This window comes from Sphaeramia orbicularis, chromosome 7 (genome assembly GCF_902148855.1).
Source record: "Sphaeramia orbicularis chromosome 7, fSphaOr1.1, whole genome shotgun sequence".
NCBI classification, from domain to species: domain Eukaryota; kingdom Metazoa; phylum Chordata; class Actinopteri; order Kurtiformes; family Apogonidae; genus Sphaeramia; species Sphaeramia orbicularis.
The window spans coordinates 39,365,987-39,387,306 of record NC_043963.1 but is presented as its reverse complement, the minus strand read 5'-3'; the positions used below and the strand labels follow the sequence as shown (position 1 = coordinate 39,387,306).

Here is a 21,320-nt window from a genome sequence, read left to right as displayed (position 1 = left end):
AAAATGAATATAAAGAGAGCTTTGCAGCACCTGAAGGGTTCAAATCCAAACCTTATGAACTATTAGGGTCCAAATGCACAAATAAATGAACCACAGACTAATAAAAGTGGGTTTAGCAAAATATGACCCCTTTAAGACAGCCTTAGGTTTTATAAAATGCAACTGATATTGAGTTAAAGTCAAATATTACATGTGTTTCCACTCAATTGCTTTTATTTGCATTTCCTATTTGTGCAGTAGAAATGCAGACAATTAATATATGATGAAAAAAATGTTTTTGTGCTTAGGAGACGTGGAAAAGGTAAGTGCATGTTTGTAATCAAATGCAATGAAAACACAAAAGAAGACAAGTGTGTGTGTCTGCTATAGAGACTGCAATTAAAGCAAGAAACAAAAATGAATACTAACTGGAAAACAGCAGTGAAACACCAACATGTATGAAAAAAGAAATATTTCACAAAGATTTTGACCAAACCAGAGAAGAGTTTCAAACATTATATGATCAGATTCAGGTTTCTGTCAAAATAGCTTTTACATTTGTTAGTTGTTCAATCAACAGCTCGGGCCACGTTATTGTAAAATACTACTGTGAACACCTGTAACAGGCAAACTTATAGTCATGATGATGGTAATGTGAAAAACCTGCTATTAATATTTGCATTACACTAATAGATATAAAAGCCCAATCAAATTAATATTTTATTTATATAGCACCAAATTATAACAAATGTTATCTCATGACACTTTATATTTAGAGCTAGTCAAGATCAGAAAAGTGCAGAAACTTGCATTTGCTTTTGGTGACTTTTCTAGAAATAATTAAAAATGTATGATACATTAGATTGAAACCCACTCATTTAGTGGCTTACCAAGTGTGCGCACAACAATCCACTGGATTCCAAGTCCAAAGGATCTCTGACTGTCTGGTACACATCTGCACAGAAACAAACCAAACTAGTTACACAGACAAAGGTTTATTTTTTCTGTTTGTCTCATCTTGTAAGTGTGTGTGTGCTCATAGTGCTATGATAAAAGTCCCTGTCTCCTACTGACATAGAAATGTGGTCCATTGGGATTATAAAAACACTGTCACAAACAGACTGTTTTATTTCCAGACTTTTAAATAATGTAGAAAGAATCCATCTTGTATGTGCATCTGTATTTCTCATCCTTCACAGTACACATATACTGGATTCTAGGATTGAACTGAAACCATACTGTGAGAAAACCTCAGTGATATCCACAAATGAGCGTCGCTGCCATGGAACTGTTCAAATAACTGACATACATGTATTCATTTAGCTTCACTATGATGTTGGATGAAAGCACTGGGATTTTACCACAGCCTCCTGTTAGGTACTAAACCTCTGACTCTTAGCCATCGCTTTCATTTTGTTGTTTTATTTCTACTTCAATAAATTGGAGGCAGAAAACACTGCATTAGTAACAAAAAAAACATACGGCCTTTCAGTTGGCTCAAGTATAATTGGATGCAATAAAACATCAACAATACAGCCCACTTTTATCTGTTTATGAATAGAAACAACACAGACCTAGTGGAAGGTAAACAGAGTGGTGCTGTTCAGATTTATGGTACGAGCCCTGGCTTTTCTGAAGGCTCCACCCACCTGAGCGTGGCAGTGAGCGCTGGGATGCTACAGAGGAAGGTGAAGCAGATGACGACGAAGAGGAATGAGAGGAAGGCCGGCATGTGGGGGCAGGAGCTGCTACACTTTCCTGCCAGAGCGATGCCCTCCTGACCCCAGGACACGTTACCCACCACACAGCTACATCTGGTGTACACCTGCAAACAAACACATTTATACTAAAGTCAAAACCATGGGGTCAGTGCTCCTCACACTGAAGTCATTCACCTTGAAATAACCATCAGAATAAATATTGTAAATGTTGCTGATAAAATGAATGTTGTCCATGAAGTGGGAATTAAATAATTATGAAATGATTATGATAATGTGATTTATTCCTGTTAGATAAAGTATAACTGGGACTCAGTATGGAATCATTATACCTGGTCAAAGGTGATGAGTGATGTGAATAAATAAAGAGGAATGTGTCTGAAAACAAAATTATTTCAACTTTATGGGTAACAGTGTGTTTAAAGGCACAGATATGTTATAGGAGATTTAAGTAGTAGTTTTTCCCTTCAAAAGGTTTATTTCTTTGAGTTCTGGAAAAACATCCCGAATTACTTGATCAACAACACGCGGCGAGTGCAGGATTCCAAGACACAAAATAGCATTTGCAAATTCAGCATTCTCATGTGTGGCCACGCGACAGTGGAACACATTACCAACAGATCTACTAACAATTACAAACTATCACACATTCTCCCGCATGGTGAAAAAACATCTACTGTCAAACCAAACCTGTAGACATAATGTAATGTGATGTAAACATGTTTAATGTGTGTGTGACAGACTGCAGTGGGACATGAGAGGGAATGGATGGGAATGAATATTTTACATAGATGGAGTTATAAATATGCATTTTTTACTGTCTTTTACTGTTTTAGTTTTTATTAATGTCTGTTTTTTTTAATGATATACAGATGGAGTTATAAATATGCATTTATTTATTTTTTTTTTTACTGTTTTTTACTGTTTTAGTTTTAAATAATGTCTGTTTTTTTAATGATAACATCAGCCTGCCCAGGGACTACAGATTACAAATTAGCACTAGTGCTAGAACCTGGCACACTACATCTCTCCTTTTTAAGGTTAATGTATATTGTGCATTGTCCCTGTCTAAATAAATAAATAAAATGAAAATGAAAATATATCCACATCTGCGGTACTGAAAATTGTTAGCACATACTAGAGCTACTTTTTAATATATACATTTATTTTATACAAATACTTCTTTTTGTCTTGTGTGCTGCATGTCTATTTTACTATTGGCTGCAGGTACAAAAATACATTTCACTGTGTGTTGTATTATGTACAATATATCAAATCACCCTATCCTATTGTAGTAAGCTTCTCTTTGGAAAATGCTCAATATCACATGACACAATGAGACTATCAGTGTTTTAGGAAACTCACAGTTCCACAGTATAATGTTGCACTTACATTTGTTCCTAATTTCTAGGTTTGTTTCACATTCATAGTTTTTACAAAGTGAAATAAACAGCTTAAGTTAGCACCTGTAGTATTTATAGTAATCTTTAGTTTTTATGCTCCACACATCTGGAACAAACTATCAGAAAACTGCAGGTCTGCTAAAACTTTCAGTTCTTTTAAATCAAGGTTAAAGACTCTTTTTTTTTTCAGCTGTCTTTGATTAGAGTAGCTTTTTCAGCTCTAATACCTGCACTGACACTCACAATTTTAACTCTGTTGATTGATTTAACATTAAACTCTTAATTTTAGTCAAGACTGTTTTTTGATTTTGTTTTAACTGCCTCTTCCTGTTTTAATTTCCATCTTTGTTTTTTTTTATCTTTTCTGCACTTTCCTTTTGTTTAAAGTTTTATTCTCTATGATTTTAATGTAATTTTATGTCTTTGTAAAGCACTTTGTATTGCCTTGTGTATGAATGGTGTTATATAAATAAATTGGCCTTACCTAAACCAGGTCACAGATTTTCCATAGTACACTACAGACTGAACTAAAACATGTCAAGATGTGGAAAAATAGTATAAATGTGTAAAAAAATGTATCAAATCTGACATCACTATTTCTGTCAGATCTTGTAGTATTGTATCTTATATTTAAATATAGGATTCCCCCTTGGTTATTTATACAGTACACATTAGTAATGTCAAATGTTAATGCATTCATCAACAAATCCTACAGGTTGTATTTTTCATTGCTGTGTGGAAAGATGAGGCAGATTTCATTTTGAGTTGAAAAAACTCATGTTGTCCTTGTTTTTCTGCATTTTGAGTTTCTAAAATGTTAATCTCATGTCAGAGAAACTGGGTATTTTAGTAGTAATGAACAAACACCGGAGGAAAAACATCTGATACTGAGTAAATCCCACACACCGATTCAATGAATTTCTCCGGCACATTTGTATTTTGAGTTACACAAACAGGAGAAAACACTAATTTTCCAATCGTACACCTGTGCCTTTTATTTTATATTTACAATCTGAAGATAACGTGCTAAATTTCTCTCATTTACTAACAGATATGAACATAAAACCCAATGAAACCTAAATACTGGAGCCCATCAGCTGGACTCAGTTGTTCCAAAATGTCTTAGAGACTGGATATAGTTCTTGTGGGTTATGACAGATTCCTGCTGTTCAGAATCAGCAGTAATAGTTGAAGCCCCGTCGTACCTGGGTTACATTTCAGAAATACCTGAATGAAATGGGCACCACTTATATCATCCAAACTAGGTGGGAAAGAGAAGCTGTGAGTGAAGGCCATTCCAAGACTCATCTATTCATATACTTTTATCACGTTCTCAACCAGTTCGTCATAATTCAGGCTCTACAGCTCACAGAAAATCAGTAACAAATGAATCCTAGGTTGTAATCTTAAAGAGCTGAGCATTGAAGGGAATACTTTGATTTTTAATTTCAGGTATTGAAAGCCATGTGAATTTTGACACTGATAATAGAACTAAAATCCTGCAGTGGTATGCTGCTAATGGCTAGAAAAAGACTTAACTTAATAGAGTCATTTAACCCTTAAAGACCCAGTGCATTTTTTATGGCAGCTCATAAATGGATTTTTCTCTCTGTTTAACCTTAACCCTTTAAACCCTAACCCTAAAATGGTCCTTCTGGACTTATTTTGACTATAAAAAGGTTAGAAAATATGCTGTGAGTGAGTCCTTTTGCCCATTTTTCCAGAGCTCTTAGAACTTTCAACATCTAGCAGTCGTTTGCAATTTAGTGCATGTTATAATACTGCTGAAATGGCTTCTTCTCCAGCTTCTAGTACAGGCATGAGTGAAATTACTGCAATAACCCAGTAAAGCCTATAAAGCACAATGCCTCAGGTTTCAGAAACTGTTGGAATTTTTCCAATTGCACAAACAGTGAAAGAGTAACAGCCATCCAAAGTGCAAATGTGCAAGGTGTGTCCATGATGACACGTCAGGTATTAAAGAGTTAAGTGATTTATCACCATTTATTAGGCTTGCAGAATCAGTGTCATCTTTTAAATTACTTCTTAAAACACATTTTTATAGACTTGCCTTTATGTGATGTCTCTTTTTAATGTTTTTAATGTTGAATATTTAATTTTACCCTGTTTTGGTTGTTCATTTATATTGACATACATGATGTTGTTTTGTTCCATTCCTTCATTTTGCATTGATCTGACAGCATCATGTGATGTTATTTCTGCCTTCTCCACTACGATACATTCAAAGTTAGTCATGATTTCGTGGTTGCTGTAATTATCTCTTTTATTGTGTTGTGTTGTTTTCTATGTTTTTATTCTGCTGTTGTGCACTTTTGCTTTATCTGTCAAAGCACTTTGTAAACTCAGATTTTAAAGGTGCTATATAAATAAAGTTATTATTATCATTATTATTATTATTATTATTAGTAGTAGTAGTAGTAGTAGTAGTAGTAGTATATAATCCTATGGACTTTGCATCATTCAGTGTAGTCTTTTCCTATATTTAATTCACTGGTCATGTAGATGTTCAAGAAAACTCAGAGTAGATTCAAAGATTATTATATAAAAACAGAGAAAGCGACTTTTTCTGCAAAATATATCAATAACTGAACATAAAAACAAGCTTCAAAAACCACTGTCATTGATCCAACTCCATGGGTTTTATTGGTGAATCAATGTTGTAGAAGATGACGGTGTTTCCACGTTCACTATGGAGGCTCTGAATGTCCAAATGGGTCATATCTGATGACCATGAAAAGATGACAAACTGCATTTTACACCAATGGATTGATAGGATTACTATATCAGCAGCTGTTAAACATACAGATGAGTGGATGCTTTTGGTCACCAGTGGTTTAGTGGGTCTTTATGGGATAATATCCTAATATGCTGGAGAAATTGTGATTTTAGATTAAGTTAAATCAGGTATTTTTCTTCAAGCAAACTCATTGCTCCAGTGTAATGGTCAGTAGCTACAGCATATCGAAGAATAATAATGTACTCTGACATAGTGCCTGGTTTTCCCTCTTTGAATTTTCGCTCACTCAGCTCAGCATGCTTTCTATAAATTGTCCTTTAGCATTTGATCTTTAGTAAATCATATCTTGTTTTGCCTCCAGGCGGAGTGAAGTGACAGGAACAGTATGCGTGTTGTACCTGTTTGCCCGTGGAGCTCTGGGTGTGATTGATGGAGCTGCAGCCGGCGTAGCAGGGGGAGTAATACATCACCCCGTTTGCCCCACACACTGGGTTGAACAGCTCTTTGGCACAACTACAGCCAGCATTACAGCCTGACGTTAGGTTCTCCTCTAGAGAGGAGCTGTGGATATGAGAGGAGGGAAGAAAAGGAGAAGAGGCAGAAAGGAAACCAATGAAAGGAGAGAGGAAGAAGGAGGAGGAGAGGAGAAACAGAGAAAGAAAGTGTTTGTTATCAGCACAATATTAGAAGCACTATTCTATGGACAAACACACTATCTTTAAAACCTCTGAAGCCAAATATCAGTAATGTCAAACTCATTTTAGTTCAGGGGCCACATACACCCAGTTGGACCTGAAGTGGGCTGGACCAGTAAAATAACAGTATAATAACTTAGAAATAATGACAACTCTAAATTTCATTAGCCTCATAGCGTAATAGCCTGAGTCATCCACTATATGGACAAAAGTATTAGGACATGTCAAATTCAGGTGTTTCTTTTCTAACAAGGGTCTGGGATACAAAACAATAATGACAAATGTCATAATGTAGTTTTATATTGTGATAAATATCATATTGATTATTAATATTGATGTTTATATGTCAAATCAACATGAACAGGACATCTTACAGCTGTAACCATGATGTGTCCCAATATTTTTGTCCATATAGTTTATCATCATCAGTATTTCCTTTTTAAGTTTAATGTTAGATTTTTCTTCCTCTGTGAGATGTAAAGAAAGTAGATGGTTAGTTGTGGCAGAAAATTATTATTTACAGGCATAGCACAAAAATATTTGAGAAATTTAGAGGTAGAACGTTTAAAATCATAGTCATGGATTTAAAAAATAATCAATGTTGAGAGAAATTAAGTAAAAACCATTTCTCAGGCATTTTGGAAACAAACATAATTTCAACAGAATTAACCAATGCAATGACATTTATCATAATATAAAACAATATTATGACATCTGTCATTATTGTTTTTTTATCTCAGACCCCTGTTAAAAAATAAACACCTGGATTCAATGTGTCCCAATACTATTGTCCATATAGTGTATGACTTAGGCAACTGTGCTCTGAGGGTAATTATTTGTCTTTTTGTTTTAATACAAAAAAGTACTATCCTTAAACAAAAAAAAGTAAATAACTTGAACTTCCATGAATAACCTGAAACTTCTTCAGAAAAATAATTGGTATTTTGACCATATTAAACCTCAGCTTATTATTTTCTTATGTTATTATTACAACTTACAGATCACAGTAGATCAACAAAACATTTAGTAACAGGCATCTGGAACTGACAAATATAGAATTCAGCTTTGTGATCAATACAACTTGCTTGTGAATGTCTTCTGTGTAATCTTTTTAAATTAATCCTGGGGGCCAGACTGAACCCTCCAAAGGGCCAGTTTTGGTTCGTGGGCCGTATGTTTGACACCTATGGCCTAACAGAGTGAGTGCCGTGCAGCAGTGTCCAACCTGTTTCTTAGTCGCAGACGGCTTGGTTTATCATACAAGGATGTGAACTGGTCTAAGCGGTGCTTCTCCATGAGGCCAGCCTCGTACGGTGCAGTGACGCCGGCCATGGGTACGTTAGGGCAGTGGATCAGAAAGATGAAAATGGCGAGCAGACTGACCAACGCACACATCATGCAGAAACGGATGATGCCTCGACATCGTAGGTTCAGTCTTTTTACAATGTAGCCGCCCAGAAACGTACCACCGCCTCCCGCTGGTACCACCATGTAACCTAAGAAAAAACACAACACATCAGACTGTATTTACAAAGTTTTCATCTCTTAAAGTGAACCTGTACTGGTCATGCTTAGGACATTCATTGTGCTTTGTGTACTATAAGCAAGAGAGGCGTAAATTCAGTAAAAAAAAAAAAAAAAACACACATCATAAATGCACCACACTGGACCTTTTTAATACATAAATTACGCACAGGGGCAGAACCTATGGGGAGCAGCCGTCAGTGAGACTGAGTGGAAAGCACAAGTTCGCACTTTTTGTTTGTGCAGTCGTAAGCTTTACATTCTGCCACTGTCCTAGAGACGCGACCCAGCACTAGACAATAATGTGTCATCTTAGGCTATGTTCAGACAGCAGGTCTTAAAGGAGTGATATTTTGTTTTTTTAAATGGAATTATGCATTTTAAAACATTTCCCTGTGGTCTACATAAACTATAAATGCTATGCTTGGGTCTGAATTCTTCATTAATTCAACTGTATATATAATAATATACTGTAACTATTGAAGGAAATTGTTGAACTGTTGATGAATGTACTGCCATGATAGTATTGTTGTGCATAACAATGTTACTGTATTATGTATTAGTTGTGGGTTGAATGTTAAATTAAGAAAAATGTATTGTTTGATTAATGAATTAAGTTATTGATAAAGATGTAAAAGTACTTCAGAGGTGGGATTAAATAAGTTTATACTTCTTCCTACTCCTTTTCGACCATGCAAATTCAGACTTGCTCGTACTCGGCAACAGATTTTGTTCATTTAAAGGAGTGATATTTTGCTTGTTTTAAATGGAATTACGCATTTTAAAACATTTCCCTGTGGTCTACATAAACTGTAAATGCGATGTTTGGGTCTGAATTCTTCATTAATTCAACTCCACAGGTCCATCTTCAACCCTATTTCTGAGTAATGACACCAGAAAGGTTGTTTCGAGTGCTGGCCCTTTAAATACAAATGAGCCACTTCATGCCCCGCCCCCTCCAGGTTGTTGGCTGTGCTGCTCTGTCCTGTTCAACCAACAACTGGACATTTTAGGTAATCAGCTCAAAGTTTGGACATATTTTCAGTATGGACTACAACCGCTGCTGCTGATAAACAATTATGTCGTACTTGGAGAAATGTTCGTCGTAAGTCTTGACCTTACATGTGCAAATGTCATGACGTAACTAGTTATAGACGTAACAAATTAAGCAGGAATTAAAACAGGTTGTAGAAATCCACTCAATTTTTGCCAAAATGAATATAAAGATGGTTTTGCAGCACCTGGAGGGTTTAAATTCAAACTTTACGAACGATTAGGGTTCAAATACACAAATAAATGTACTAAAGACTAATAAAAGTGGGTTTAGCTAAATATGACCCCTTTAATGCACAATTCGGATTTTTTGGTGGAGTGACCATTAATTTTACACATTAAATGCAACTTTTATCAGTTTTGAGTATGAACTGAATGCAACCCTGAAGTGACCTGCATGCGTAAGAGAGGTCCTGATGTAATACGTGACCAAGTAGGCACACACTGTTTACGGAAGTAAATATGGAGGCATCTCGACTCATCTACAGGTCACATATGGGCAAAAAAAAAAAAAAATCAGATTTGGGCCACATATGCCTGCAGTCTGAACGTAGCCTTAGACTGGTGTTTGCTGCACGGGGTCAGTGGCATACACCATACAGCCTGTGCTTCACATTTCAATGCGTATAACCTCACTGTAACACTGCAAAAATCTAAATCTTACCAACTGTATTTTCCTCATTTCTAATCAAAATATGTCATCACACTTAACCTCCTAAGACCCAGGACATGTCAGCAAAGTACAAGCTTTCTTTGTTTTTTTTATTAAATAAGTGCCAATATTGGAAACATCATGATGCAACAGTTTTTTCAGATGCAGTTTTTAAAATTTTTATGGAATGTCCATTGTGGAGGACAGTTTTCTTTTCTTTTCTTTTTTTTTGTATAAAGTTGTGAAAGTCTTGTCCACAAATGTGGACAGAAAACCCATAGATGGGTCTTAGGAGGTTAAAATAAGACATAATCACCAAAAGAGTAACTTTTCAGTGAGATATAAGAACTTATTTTTAGACAATAGATCTTAAAAATCTTATTTCAAGAAATCTTACCAAGATAGTTTTCACTTGTTCCATTGGCAGGTTTTTTTTCTTAATTCAAGATTTTTTTGTTTAATTCAAGCAAAAAAAATAAGCCAATGGAACAAGTGAAAATTATCTTGGTAAGATTTCTTGAAATAAGATTTTCAAGATCTATTGTCTAAAAATAAGTTCTTATATAGCACTGAAAAGTTACTCTTTAGGCGATTATGTCTTATTTTAAGTGTGATGAGATATTTTGACCGGAAATGAGAAAAATACACTTGGTAAGTTTTAGATTTTTGCAGTGAACATCCTCATAAGTCACTCACCAAACCACGTGGCTGCCTCTGATGCACTAAGACTGAACTGTGACTCCAAGAACTTAGGACCAAAGGTGGACATCCCAGCGATGAGGGTGGCCTCTGTAGCTCCAGCCAAGCACAGGAACAGGAAGGTGGGATTTTTTAAGAGAAGAAGGACCGACCTGGAAAAACAGAGAAAAAAACCATGTTACATTAAACTGACGATTTCAGTAAATATCTGAATCAGATAGTATCTTATTAAAGCATTTTTTACTGCTACAAGAATCAGAATGAATTAGGTCACATTTCTTTGTAAATAACATACAGTTCTAATTAATGTCAACAGAAATTCAGTGGCCAGCAGGGGAGAACAGTGCAGTAAAATACATCTAACAAAATAAATGTCAAGCTTCCTTTTTAATTAAAACAGGCTGCACTAATCTCAACAGCCTGGAGACATTCCTAATACTGTACGGATAAACACTAGATCCATCGATGTAGTCATGTTACATAATATGCCATGATTATCATCTCACTCCCTGCGTAATCCCTGGTCCCATGGAGATGACAGCACACTGTGGCTGCGGAACTCATAGTAAACACAGTTGTAAACCCAGTAACTGAGGAATGACTGCACTCATCTGCACCAGCACATTTCATCATTCATGTGATCTGGGACTGTCTGGTTGAGGTGTTACTGACGGTACAGTATTTATGAAACCACAGTATAGTAACATATGTGTGTGTGACTGCATGTATATTAGGTCACTGGTAGTAACCCATTCACAACTCATCCTGTGGCTTTATCTTGTGTAATATTGTAACAGTGCATGTTCTACCTTGGCATGTCCTTGACTGATTTACCAAACTGAGGGTCTGAGGCTGTGGTGTGGCTGCCATCTTTGAGCTGGTGGGCCTCAGACACCCGCATGGAAACAAACTCCTGAGAGCCTGTAAGAGAAGACAAAAAAAAAAAAGTAAATTCATTAAGGTGGTATTCAGCAGATTTTCAGCATTTCCCATAATTGTACCCAAAGTGTACCTGTGCTGGTCATGCTTACAACATTAATTGGGATTTGTGTATTATAAAAAAATTTAGTAAAAAATTTAGTAAAAAAAAAAATCTCCATAAATGCACCACACCGGACCTTTTTATTACGTGAATTACAGGCGGGACAGAACCTATGGGGAGCAGCCATTGTTGGTGGTAAGTGGCGTACCAGTCATTGATTCTGGGTGATGAGTGTGAGTAAACAAGCAGCAGTCAGTGAGCCAGACTGAGTGGAAAGCCAGTCAGAACCACTAGTATTATACGTGATCTTTTGAGGTAGCTAGTGATGAAAATTCACTACAGGTACCCATTAACCCATTAAGACCCCTATAACAACCAGCGACCAAAAGTATCTACTGATCTAAACTGTTTAATACCTGTTGACCCACTAATCTTATCAATACATGTAAATTATTGGTGTAAAATTCAGTTTGTCATCTTTTCATGGTCATCAGATATGATCCATTTGGACGTTCAGAGGCTCTGTAATGAACATGGAAATAATGTCATCATCTACACACTGATTCACCAGTAAAACCCATGGGGTTTAATAAATGACAGTAGATGGAGACGCTTGGTTTATGTTCAGTTAATGATATCTTTACTGAAAAAAAGTCGCTTTTTCTTCAGTTTTCTCTCTTTTGATATAATAACCTTTGAATTTACTCAGAATTTTCATGAAGATTTAAATCAAATATAGGAAATTAAATACAGGAAAATACATGATTTTCAGAGAAAAATGCAAAATACAGAGGATAATATGATAATGAATGCTGAAAATCACTTATGAAATGTAAAATAGAGAAAATAATTCACTTGGGAAGTGACATAATAATAGCACTGGGTCTTTATGGGTTAAGTCTAAGTCAGAGTGAGTCTGTTGTAACTCCTACCTGGTAATTGTCTCGGGTAGCCCAGGATTGGAAAGGCTACGATCAGAGCTGCTGCTCCTCCTGCTAAGAAGCCGATCCACCAAGCTCCAACCCACAGAGGATTCTCTGGAGTCATGTCCGCCCTGTGGCATCAAACACATCACATGTCAGTGCCTTCATATGTACCTACCAAACCTGTGTGGCATGTACATTTTATTTCTATTCTATTCTACATTTTACAGGTTCAGTGTGTACTTTTGGTCATCCAGTGGTAAACATTAAAACTGAAGGAATACCTCAGTTTACCTTAGTTTTTGGTTTGTCCCATCTCAGTTTAGGTGTTATAGGAATATTAACTGTGGCCCACACTTAAAAGGGTTCTATGTAGTACTGCCACACTGTAAACTCTCAACAGCGGAGGGAAGTCATGTACAAGAACACAAGACTACCAAAGATTGTATCACTCACTAAATAAAGTATAAAACTCATTCTTTACACATATAATGGGATCATCAAGTTTTCTCCTTCAAACACAAAGTCAGACAGCTGATTAAAATAACACTGTCTTATAATCTCTTCTGCATCAGCTCTGTTAGCCTAGCTCTGTTTTTAGACAGAAAACAGCCACGGTAAAACCATAAATCACCTCTTTTTATTGTACGGTTTGTGTTGTCAATAGCTGCACTAAAGGTCTGTTTGTAATCGTCCAAACAAGGTCAAAGCTGTCGCTGTTGAGTCTGAACCATGGATCAAAAACCAGTAATAACATCCCAAAACTACAAAAGCACTCGGAGTGCACAGACCTCCACCAAGGCGGATCCCCCCCCCCCCATCACTACCAAAATGTAATAATTTGTTCCTTGTGCCAGTATCAATATTTCCTGACAATTTCATCAAAATCTTTCCCTAACTTTTGAGTTATCTTGCAAACAGACAAACAAACAAACAAACAAACAAACAAACAGACAAACCCCAATGAAAACATACCCTCCTTGGTTGGAGGTAATAACTTTACACCATTATAAACCTCATAATCAAACTCCCCTGTGTAGAAGAAATGCTGCCATTTCATCATCAAACACCATTCTTCTCATTTAGAGCTGAGTCCTGCGGTGAAAACAATAACAGTGCCTCTAGCTTTCATCAGTCTGTTACTTTGTTTGACTCAAAGTTTTTTCTTGGTGGTTTTCATCATTTCCTGTCACTTTCTGACACTTTGGTCAAAGGCCCTGTGGCGTTTGTTTTCCTCACCATGGGAGACTGACAGAGTGACTCATTACTCCCTCTAGTGGTCACTATTCACAATATGTCTCCACAGTCCAATACGCTGGTGTCTCTGACAGAACTTCAGAGCTATTATAAACACTCTAATAATATTTTTACCTCCGCCAAGGAGGTTATGTTTTTGCCGGTGTTGGTTTGTCTGTCCAGTTGTCCGTGTGCAAGATAACTCAAAAAGGTATGGACGGATTTGGATGAAAATTTCAGGAAATGTTGATACTGGCACAAGGAACAAATCCTTAAATTTTGGTGGTGATCGGGGCGGGGGGACTGATCTGCCTTGGCGCAGGTCTGCACTTTCCGAGTGCTTTTCTAGTTAGATCATGTTTTAATATTTGAAACTAGAAGCACTCGGAGAGCGCAGACCTCCGCCAAGGGCAGATCAGTGCCCCGGAGTTGGATGAAAATTTCAGGAAATGTTGATACTGGCACAAGGAACAAATGATTACATTTTGGTGGTGATCGGGAGAGGGTGGGGGTGGGGTGGGGCATGGGGGCCCACTGATCTGCCTTGGCGGAGGTCTGCGCCGTCTTTTCTAGAAAAGTGCTCGGAGAGCGCAGACCTCCGCCAAGGCAGATCAGTGGGCCCCCATGCCCCCCCCCCCCCCCCCACTCCCGATCACCACCAAAATTTTATCATTTGTACCTTGTGCCAGTATCAGCATTTCCTGAAATTTTCATCCAAATCCATCCATAACTTTTTGAGTTATCTTGCACACAAATAGACAAACAGACAAACCAACGCCGACAAAAACGGAACCTCCTTGATAGGTAATAATAAATATAACATATAGCCCCTTTAAATGTTGTAATTTACATTAATCAACCTTTCCACTGGATCCCTCCTACCATAAAAGAGAATGAAAAGAATAAGTCTGTTCTGAGCTACTGTATAAACATGGAGGACTGCATGGAGAACACCTGTCCCTTCTATCATGTCCCATTTCTGAACTTCGAACCCCTTAACTTCCCCAAAAATCACACACACTGAACCTTGGAAAAACCTAGAATCTTTTAGTGCAGGTTCTGTCTTACGTCAGGTGGATCTCGGTGAAAATGTTGAGGAAGTATCCTCCCAGCAGGTAGCCCGCTGCTGGACCCACAATGGCTGCTGTGTAGAAGATCCCTGGAGAGACAGAGAGAGGCCACAGTGACGGGCCGAGGGTGTGTCAATACTGTAACTGTCTACTTCCTGTTTCCTACTACCAGGACATATCTTCCTGTCCTAGAAGTTAAAAGGGTCCCATTGTTTTCTACTGACTGTTGTATTCACAAAGTTAGCGTTTCATGAGAAGAAAGACCTCAAGGATGAGAAGCTGTATGTGTGTGTTGCTGTGTGTTGTGCATGTGCACAGATACACCAGAACTACCTACCCTTTTAGCTTTTGTCTTCTCTTTTTCCTATTTTGGTTTTGAAATGTTCCCCATGTAATCAACTCTCAATTAAAACCCTGTTGTGATGCCCAATATCAGTGTCTGTTATTGTTGTACCAGGCCATGTCCCTCCTCCCCTCGCCTCCAGAGACCTCCTCCCCCATCCCGTTTGCACGCAAAGGTGACACCCTGCAGAGCAACATCCCTATCTCCCTGGTGCTTCCACTGGGGATAGACAGGTAAGAATAATTTGTACCCTAAGCATTGTTTGTCAGTACTGTGAAATTAAACCACTGATAAAGCATCATAATATAAACCTGTTCACACTGTTGGGAGATATTTTGCGAAACTAATCTTTTTCCTTACATTTCGGCTTCATATCCAGATGTAAATGACATTTTAGATTATGGTTGACTGAGGTTAATAGTAGTAGCATTAGTATTTAATTATTTAGTGCTGGTTATAAAACAAATAAAGATACCTTAAACCTTGAACTTCAGAAATTGGAGATGATAGCGAAGTGAATATTTATTATGGACTCTGGTTCCTGAGGATCCGTGTTGACAGAGAAAATGCAGATATAGGTCAATCATTTTGAGTGTACCTTATTTTGTAATGGAGCTTCACCTGAAGTATCAAGTGCAGGTGTATAAATCAGTGTATGACTGACAGAGGTCAGATGGACTGGACCGGTGTTATGGCCAAATCCACATCATGTAAAGAATAAACTTGGACACCAACAGTAATGCTGACTTGAGTTTAAACTGGACACATTGCTGGTCATTATCACAACAGATTAAAACCTCTGTATCCGCTACGTCCAGTATTATACCCTATTATTATAACTCAACCAGAAACAATGGTCTGAGCGTTTGTACCAGTATGGGGTCATTGTTGTGTCATTGTGAGGACAGAGGTATTTTATTAACCAGAGGTCCTGTGGACAGATTAAAATGGAAAAATAAAATGTGTCTTTACACTAATGATATATTGGACATATAGGGCATAACTGATCACAGCCCTGTTAGTTTGATTTAAAAGAGCAAATTAACTTTTTGTCTGTCAGTCAGTCAACTAATATTCAATATCTGTTAAAATGTCATAACATTTACTGTTTATAATGTCAGTGTAGTCATTGTGCAATGAAGTGATCACAGCCAGTGTTTTACCAGTAAATCATATATATATATATATATATATATATATATATATATATATATATATATATATATATATATATATATATATATATATATATATATATATACAGGGTGGGGAAGCAAAATTTACAATGAACATTTAGTTGTTTTTTCTCAGCAGGCACTACGTCAATTGTTTTGAGACCAAACATATACTGATGTCATAATCATACCTAACACTATTATCCATACCTTTTCAGAAACTTTTGCCCATATGAGTAATCAGGAAAGCAAACGTCAAAGAGTGTGTGATTTGCTGAATGCACTCGTCACACCAAAGGAGATTTCAAAAATAGTTGGAGTGTCCATAAAGACTGTTTATAATGGAAAGAAGAGAATGACTATGAGCAAAACTATTACGAGAAAGTCTGGAAGATACTATTAAAGAAGAATGGGAGAAGTTGTCACCCGAATATTTGAGGAACACTTGCGCAAGTTTCAGGAAGCGTGTGAAGGCAGCTATTGAGAAAGAAGGAGGACACATAGAATAAAAACATTTTCTATTATGTAAATTTTCTTGTGGCAAATAAATTCTCATGACTTTCAATAACCTAATTGGTCATACACTGTCTTTCAATCCCTGCCTCAAAATATTGTAAATTTTGCTTCCCCACCCTGTATATTTATTCATATTACTGTGTTAATGTGTTACATTTTACTGCTGTTTTTAAGACTAAAGGTTGAGCTCACTGGACTGTTTAATCTGGATCTAAAGACGTCAGAAAAACAGCCTTGTTTTCATCTTTCTGACCAAACAGAAATATAATGGAAAAGTCATCTAGCTTAATAAGCAACCTGCAGCGTGTCTTTTTGGGTTTATATATAACATTAAATGGAGACACATGACACACAAATACAAAACCTTGGAGAACAAAAAGAATGTTGTTGGTTCCTGAAGTTAAATTTTGATCCCAAACATCACATAAGGGAACTCTGTTATTATATGTTTATTTTGGGTGTTTGGAGGATGGTCCATAAAACTCATATTTTGTCATTTTAAAAAATGTAAACATCTGCATTCCAAAATGTCTGTCGGCTGCTGTGGTGTGCAAATTCCCCAGTAATGGGGATGGAAAGACACCTGACTCAAATAGAGGAAGAGAAAAGACTGAGTCAATTTCACAGACTGTCAGTGTGTTTAAGTGTGTACTGAACAGTAACACACCGACGCATTTGACTATTTCTACCTAATCAGCTTTTTCATCTGTAATACATGTAGGTGTCTCTGTGATTGTAGCCACAGGGTGCTTTATACGATCACTGCTGGCCTGTCGCAGAAATATCACACATTCAGTCAATATAAAAATGAGCAAAGCCAGAAACAATAAAATTGGAAAGAAAACACAAATGAAAGCCATGCATTCATAAAGAAGGAGGTGGCAAGTTTGTCAAGAGCTGCTATTTGCATAAATATTCTCATTTCATATGTATCTGATGCAGTCAAAGCAAAATCAAAACAATTAAAATGACACAAAAACAAGTGTCTTTTTGTGATTGCCCAGTTGCCAGTATGTTGTTGGGATAAACAAAGGAATAAAATGAACATCTGAGGGTCTAAAAAAAAAGGCCTACAGCCTGTGGGAGTAAAATAGTACTCAACAAAATTTTACTAGAAAAAAAAAAAATTTAATTTTTAAAAATTATTATTATTACCTTTATTTAACCAGGAACAATCTCTTTTTCAAGAGTGTCCTGGCCAAGACAGCAATTATATTTTGTTGTTCATTTTTATTTCAGTAAACAAAATAATTCTTCCCCCACTAGCTTTAGTTTTATCCTTAGTTTGCATTCACTATAATACTATTTAGCCAAAGGGTCTGTTTGCTCTGTATTTTCATACACATGCGCAAACATGTTACTATTTTAATAAAAGTAACTGAATCACGTTAATGATTGTTGTTATTATCAACATTACTACTTTCATATTTGATCTGGATTACCATGTTGCACTTTGTGGCGTTATTGCAGGAACTCACCTATATAAACAGGTGCGTAGCTGGACTTGACATTTTCATCCAGGTATGTAACTCCTAATGTGTAAAGTGGTGTGGCACCCATGCCATGTAGAAACTGGCCCAGCATGAACACAAAACGATAGCTGGACAGCCCTGCGCTCTCTTTGTTATGACACGGGCTGGTACGGTTAGCCGAGCACGTTCCTGTCAGCTCGGGCAGGCTGACCTGATAAGGAGGGGTGGTAAAGTGTGGTAAGGCGAAAACAAGAGATCCCAGCGCCATGATTAGGACTCCCCATCCCAACCAGCGAGGCTTGTGTCCATTCCCACCAAAATAACTGACGAAGGCCAAGCACACGCAGGCAGCGATGTCATAGGAGCTGGCTATGAGTCCGGCCTGATAGCTGCGCAGGTCGAAGCGCCTCTCGATGGACGTGACCACCGTGTTGATGAAGCCGTTGATTATCATCCCCTGAAGGAAAGAGGCCACACAAAGGAAGAACAGCACCCATCGAGGGGTATTGAAAACCTGGACAGCTTTAGGCGTCAGAGCCCCCCATCCACACAGCTGATCCGAGTCAGTGGAGATTAAATTTAGCTCCATGGGACTCTGTGCACAGGCTGCTGGTCCCATCCCGTACAGCTGTCCTCGGAATGAGGAGGCCCCGGTATAAATGTGGGTCTGAGACGGGCCATCAACTCCAGGACTGCCAAGGCTCCTGGAACAGGAGCCTATGGGGCTGCCTGTCTGAGAGTCCACAGGACTGGGGGTGTCCGTAGAGGGGCCGCCATTGACAGGACAGTCCTGTAAGTCCAGGAGCTCCTGCTTGGAGCTAAAGGAGGCATCGGCATTGAGCAAGACTGGCATTGCCCCTCTGGGGGGCACTGTGGGAGGGGGATGGAGGGTAGATATACAGAGTGAGAGTGATGTGTTAAAAACTACCAATCTGAAAAGAGTTCATTGACTGCGGTCAGGTTGGATGTGTTTAAGCTCAAAGAATGATCTCCTCTAGTTTTGCATACTCCATGTGTCCACAGTACCAAGGATTTGTTAAAGGTCTTCAGCTCCAGCATTTCTGTCTGTAGAAGGCCGCGTAGGTCGGAAGAACTGCTTCATGTCGTTGGCAAACAATGGCACCCTGTGGAAGAGACAGGAAAGAGAGAGTTAAAAGACAGACAACGGGATCCTTTTTAATTAGGTCCAACAACTCTTAGTGCTTGCATGAATGAGCTGCTTAAAATCCATGTATCCTCAGTGGTGCACATGTAGAAGAAAACCTCTGCACACACACTGACATGACTACTGTGTGTGTCCAGCTGTGTCCTTTTAACCAAACCGCAGTGAAACTGAGAAAATGGACTGTGCACTGTTCTCATGAAAGTGTCAAACAATTGTAATTAGCAAAACCATCTCATACCTACACATGTTGACCTTATCAACCGTTAAATAAAACACACTGGTAATGAACCGTGGAAAACTATCTGCTCTGGCAACTACAATGCAGATCACAGCCTTCATTAACAGTAGCATAACAACAGATGTCATGGTTATATAACTAATTTTGACAAATTAGTGAAGCTTGAGATGTAGTATCCACTACTATATCATTCACTATTGCAGCTTCAAGCATTAACAGTAGTTTATTTCTTAGATTTGCTAGTATTTCACACCACATCACACAGTGTCAGCTTAATATTTATTGTGTGCATCTTTGTGCCTTTTGTCAATATTCGATAATAGAAATGACACAGGGAACTATTGTGATTCATGGTCAGCATCTTAAAGTACTTAGCTATAGGGCACCCTGAAATATGCTGAATTTTATTGTATCTGACAAAAACCCTAGACTCAGGTTTTTGTTGCCATTCATGATTCAGTCTGAAACAGGGCTTTCTATGCTGCCATCTGTGTCGTGTCAGTAGATGCAAACACAGATGCTTTCAAATGTACCTTATCTTTACACATTTGCCTCTCAACACTTCAACAGGAAATCAACTGAAGACAAGATTAGGTGCCACGGAAATGTGTGAAAGACAAAATACAACCTAGTGCTTATTTTGTATTTACTTCTAATATTCAAATGTACATGACCCAGAAATAATGGCATGAAATTAAAGAAGTAAAACAGAGACAAAACATGCTTCCGTTGTAGTCTCATTTCCTCATAAATTTACATACAACAAAGCAGGTATCTGATTAACAGCCTCCAGCAGAAAAATAGAAAAATCATATAACACTTTGCACAATGCAATGTTGTAAATGCTAATGGCAGGATATGTGAATTTACAAGGTTATGCTTGGTAATCCTACTTTTTAGTTCAAAGGCAGTAAACATCCTTGTAATCTACAACTGCATGTGAATATGAATAATTTTTACAACCTCTGAATCCAATGATTTGATAGCCATAGTAACTTTGTACTGTATAATTCTGCTGCATTTTGACTGAAAACTACTAAATGAGCTATTTGTTAGTCTAGAAAAAGAATAATATCTATACAACTCCTGTAAACTATCAAAATTAGCTATAGCAACAGTGAAAAAACAACTGCTGGGTCTTCCTTCCATTACAAATCCAACTTTAAACACTATGTAAAATAATGAATAATGCTCTGTTTTTCTTCCTACCTCTGTTTCCGCTTCAGGAAATCCACACAAAAGAACATAAAGACAAACAGAGATGCAGCAGGAGAGACAAGGTAAAATAAAGACGGAGCATCAGAAAGAGGTGTCCATGCTAGGACCTAAGCCAGTTTCACAAAGCCTCTTATAGTCTGGCGCTGAGGCAGCACATCAGCACATTCACACGCCCCGTCAGTGAGTCTTGCAGGCAGTCTGGAGGGAGGGGACGGCCCTCAGCCCACATAATCCACCTATAAGATAGATGGTCACTGATACTGCAATAGAGTCTCAGTGCCTCCCACTGGAGTTCCACTGTATTCTTTCATCTTCCACTTTTCACACAAAGTGCACACACCTCTCACACACACACACACACACACCCACAATGCATGTAAAAAAAAAATCTATTTGTATCAGTTGTCTCCATATCAGTTTACCAATTTGCCTTGTAGCATTAACTGAGCATTAATTAGATTATATTTTTCTATAATGGTAAAATTGTCATTTTGCTAATCC

At 37.6% G+C, this 21,320-nt stretch overlaps 1 protein-coding gene across 2 annotated transcripts in view; it reads right to left on the bottom strand.

The window, feature by feature from the left end:
• Positions 1–21,320, bottom strand: part of slco4a1 (solute carrier organic anion transporter family, member 4A1) — a 47,688-nt gene that overhangs the window by 3,016 nt on the left and 23,352 nt on the right. The window contains exons 1-10 of one of the 2 annotated variants that reach the window (XM_030139309.1): positions 20,811–20,941; positions 18,205–19,322; positions 14,691–14,781; positions 12,396–12,517; positions 11,291–11,402; positions 10,479–10,633; positions 7,779–8,049; positions 6,257–6,419; positions 1,629–1,804; positions 870–934 (exon numbers count right to left, since the gene is read on the bottom strand). In XM_030139309.1, the coding sequence (XP_029995169.1) occupies positions 870–934; positions 1,629–1,804; positions 6,257–6,419; positions 7,779–8,049; positions 10,479–10,633; positions 11,291–11,402; positions 12,396–12,517; positions 14,691–14,781; positions 18,205–19,051 (2,002 nt within the window). In that variant the 5' untranslated portion in view covers positions 19,052–19,322; positions 20,811–20,941. Of the gene's footprint in view, positions 1–869; positions 935–1,628; positions 1,805–6,256; positions 6,420–7,778; positions 8,050–10,478; positions 10,634–11,290; positions 11,403–12,395; positions 12,518–14,690; positions 14,782–18,204; positions 19,323–20,810; positions 20,942–21,320 lie in introns of those variants that run through there. The other variant, XM_030139310.1, reaches the window with a different exon arrangement.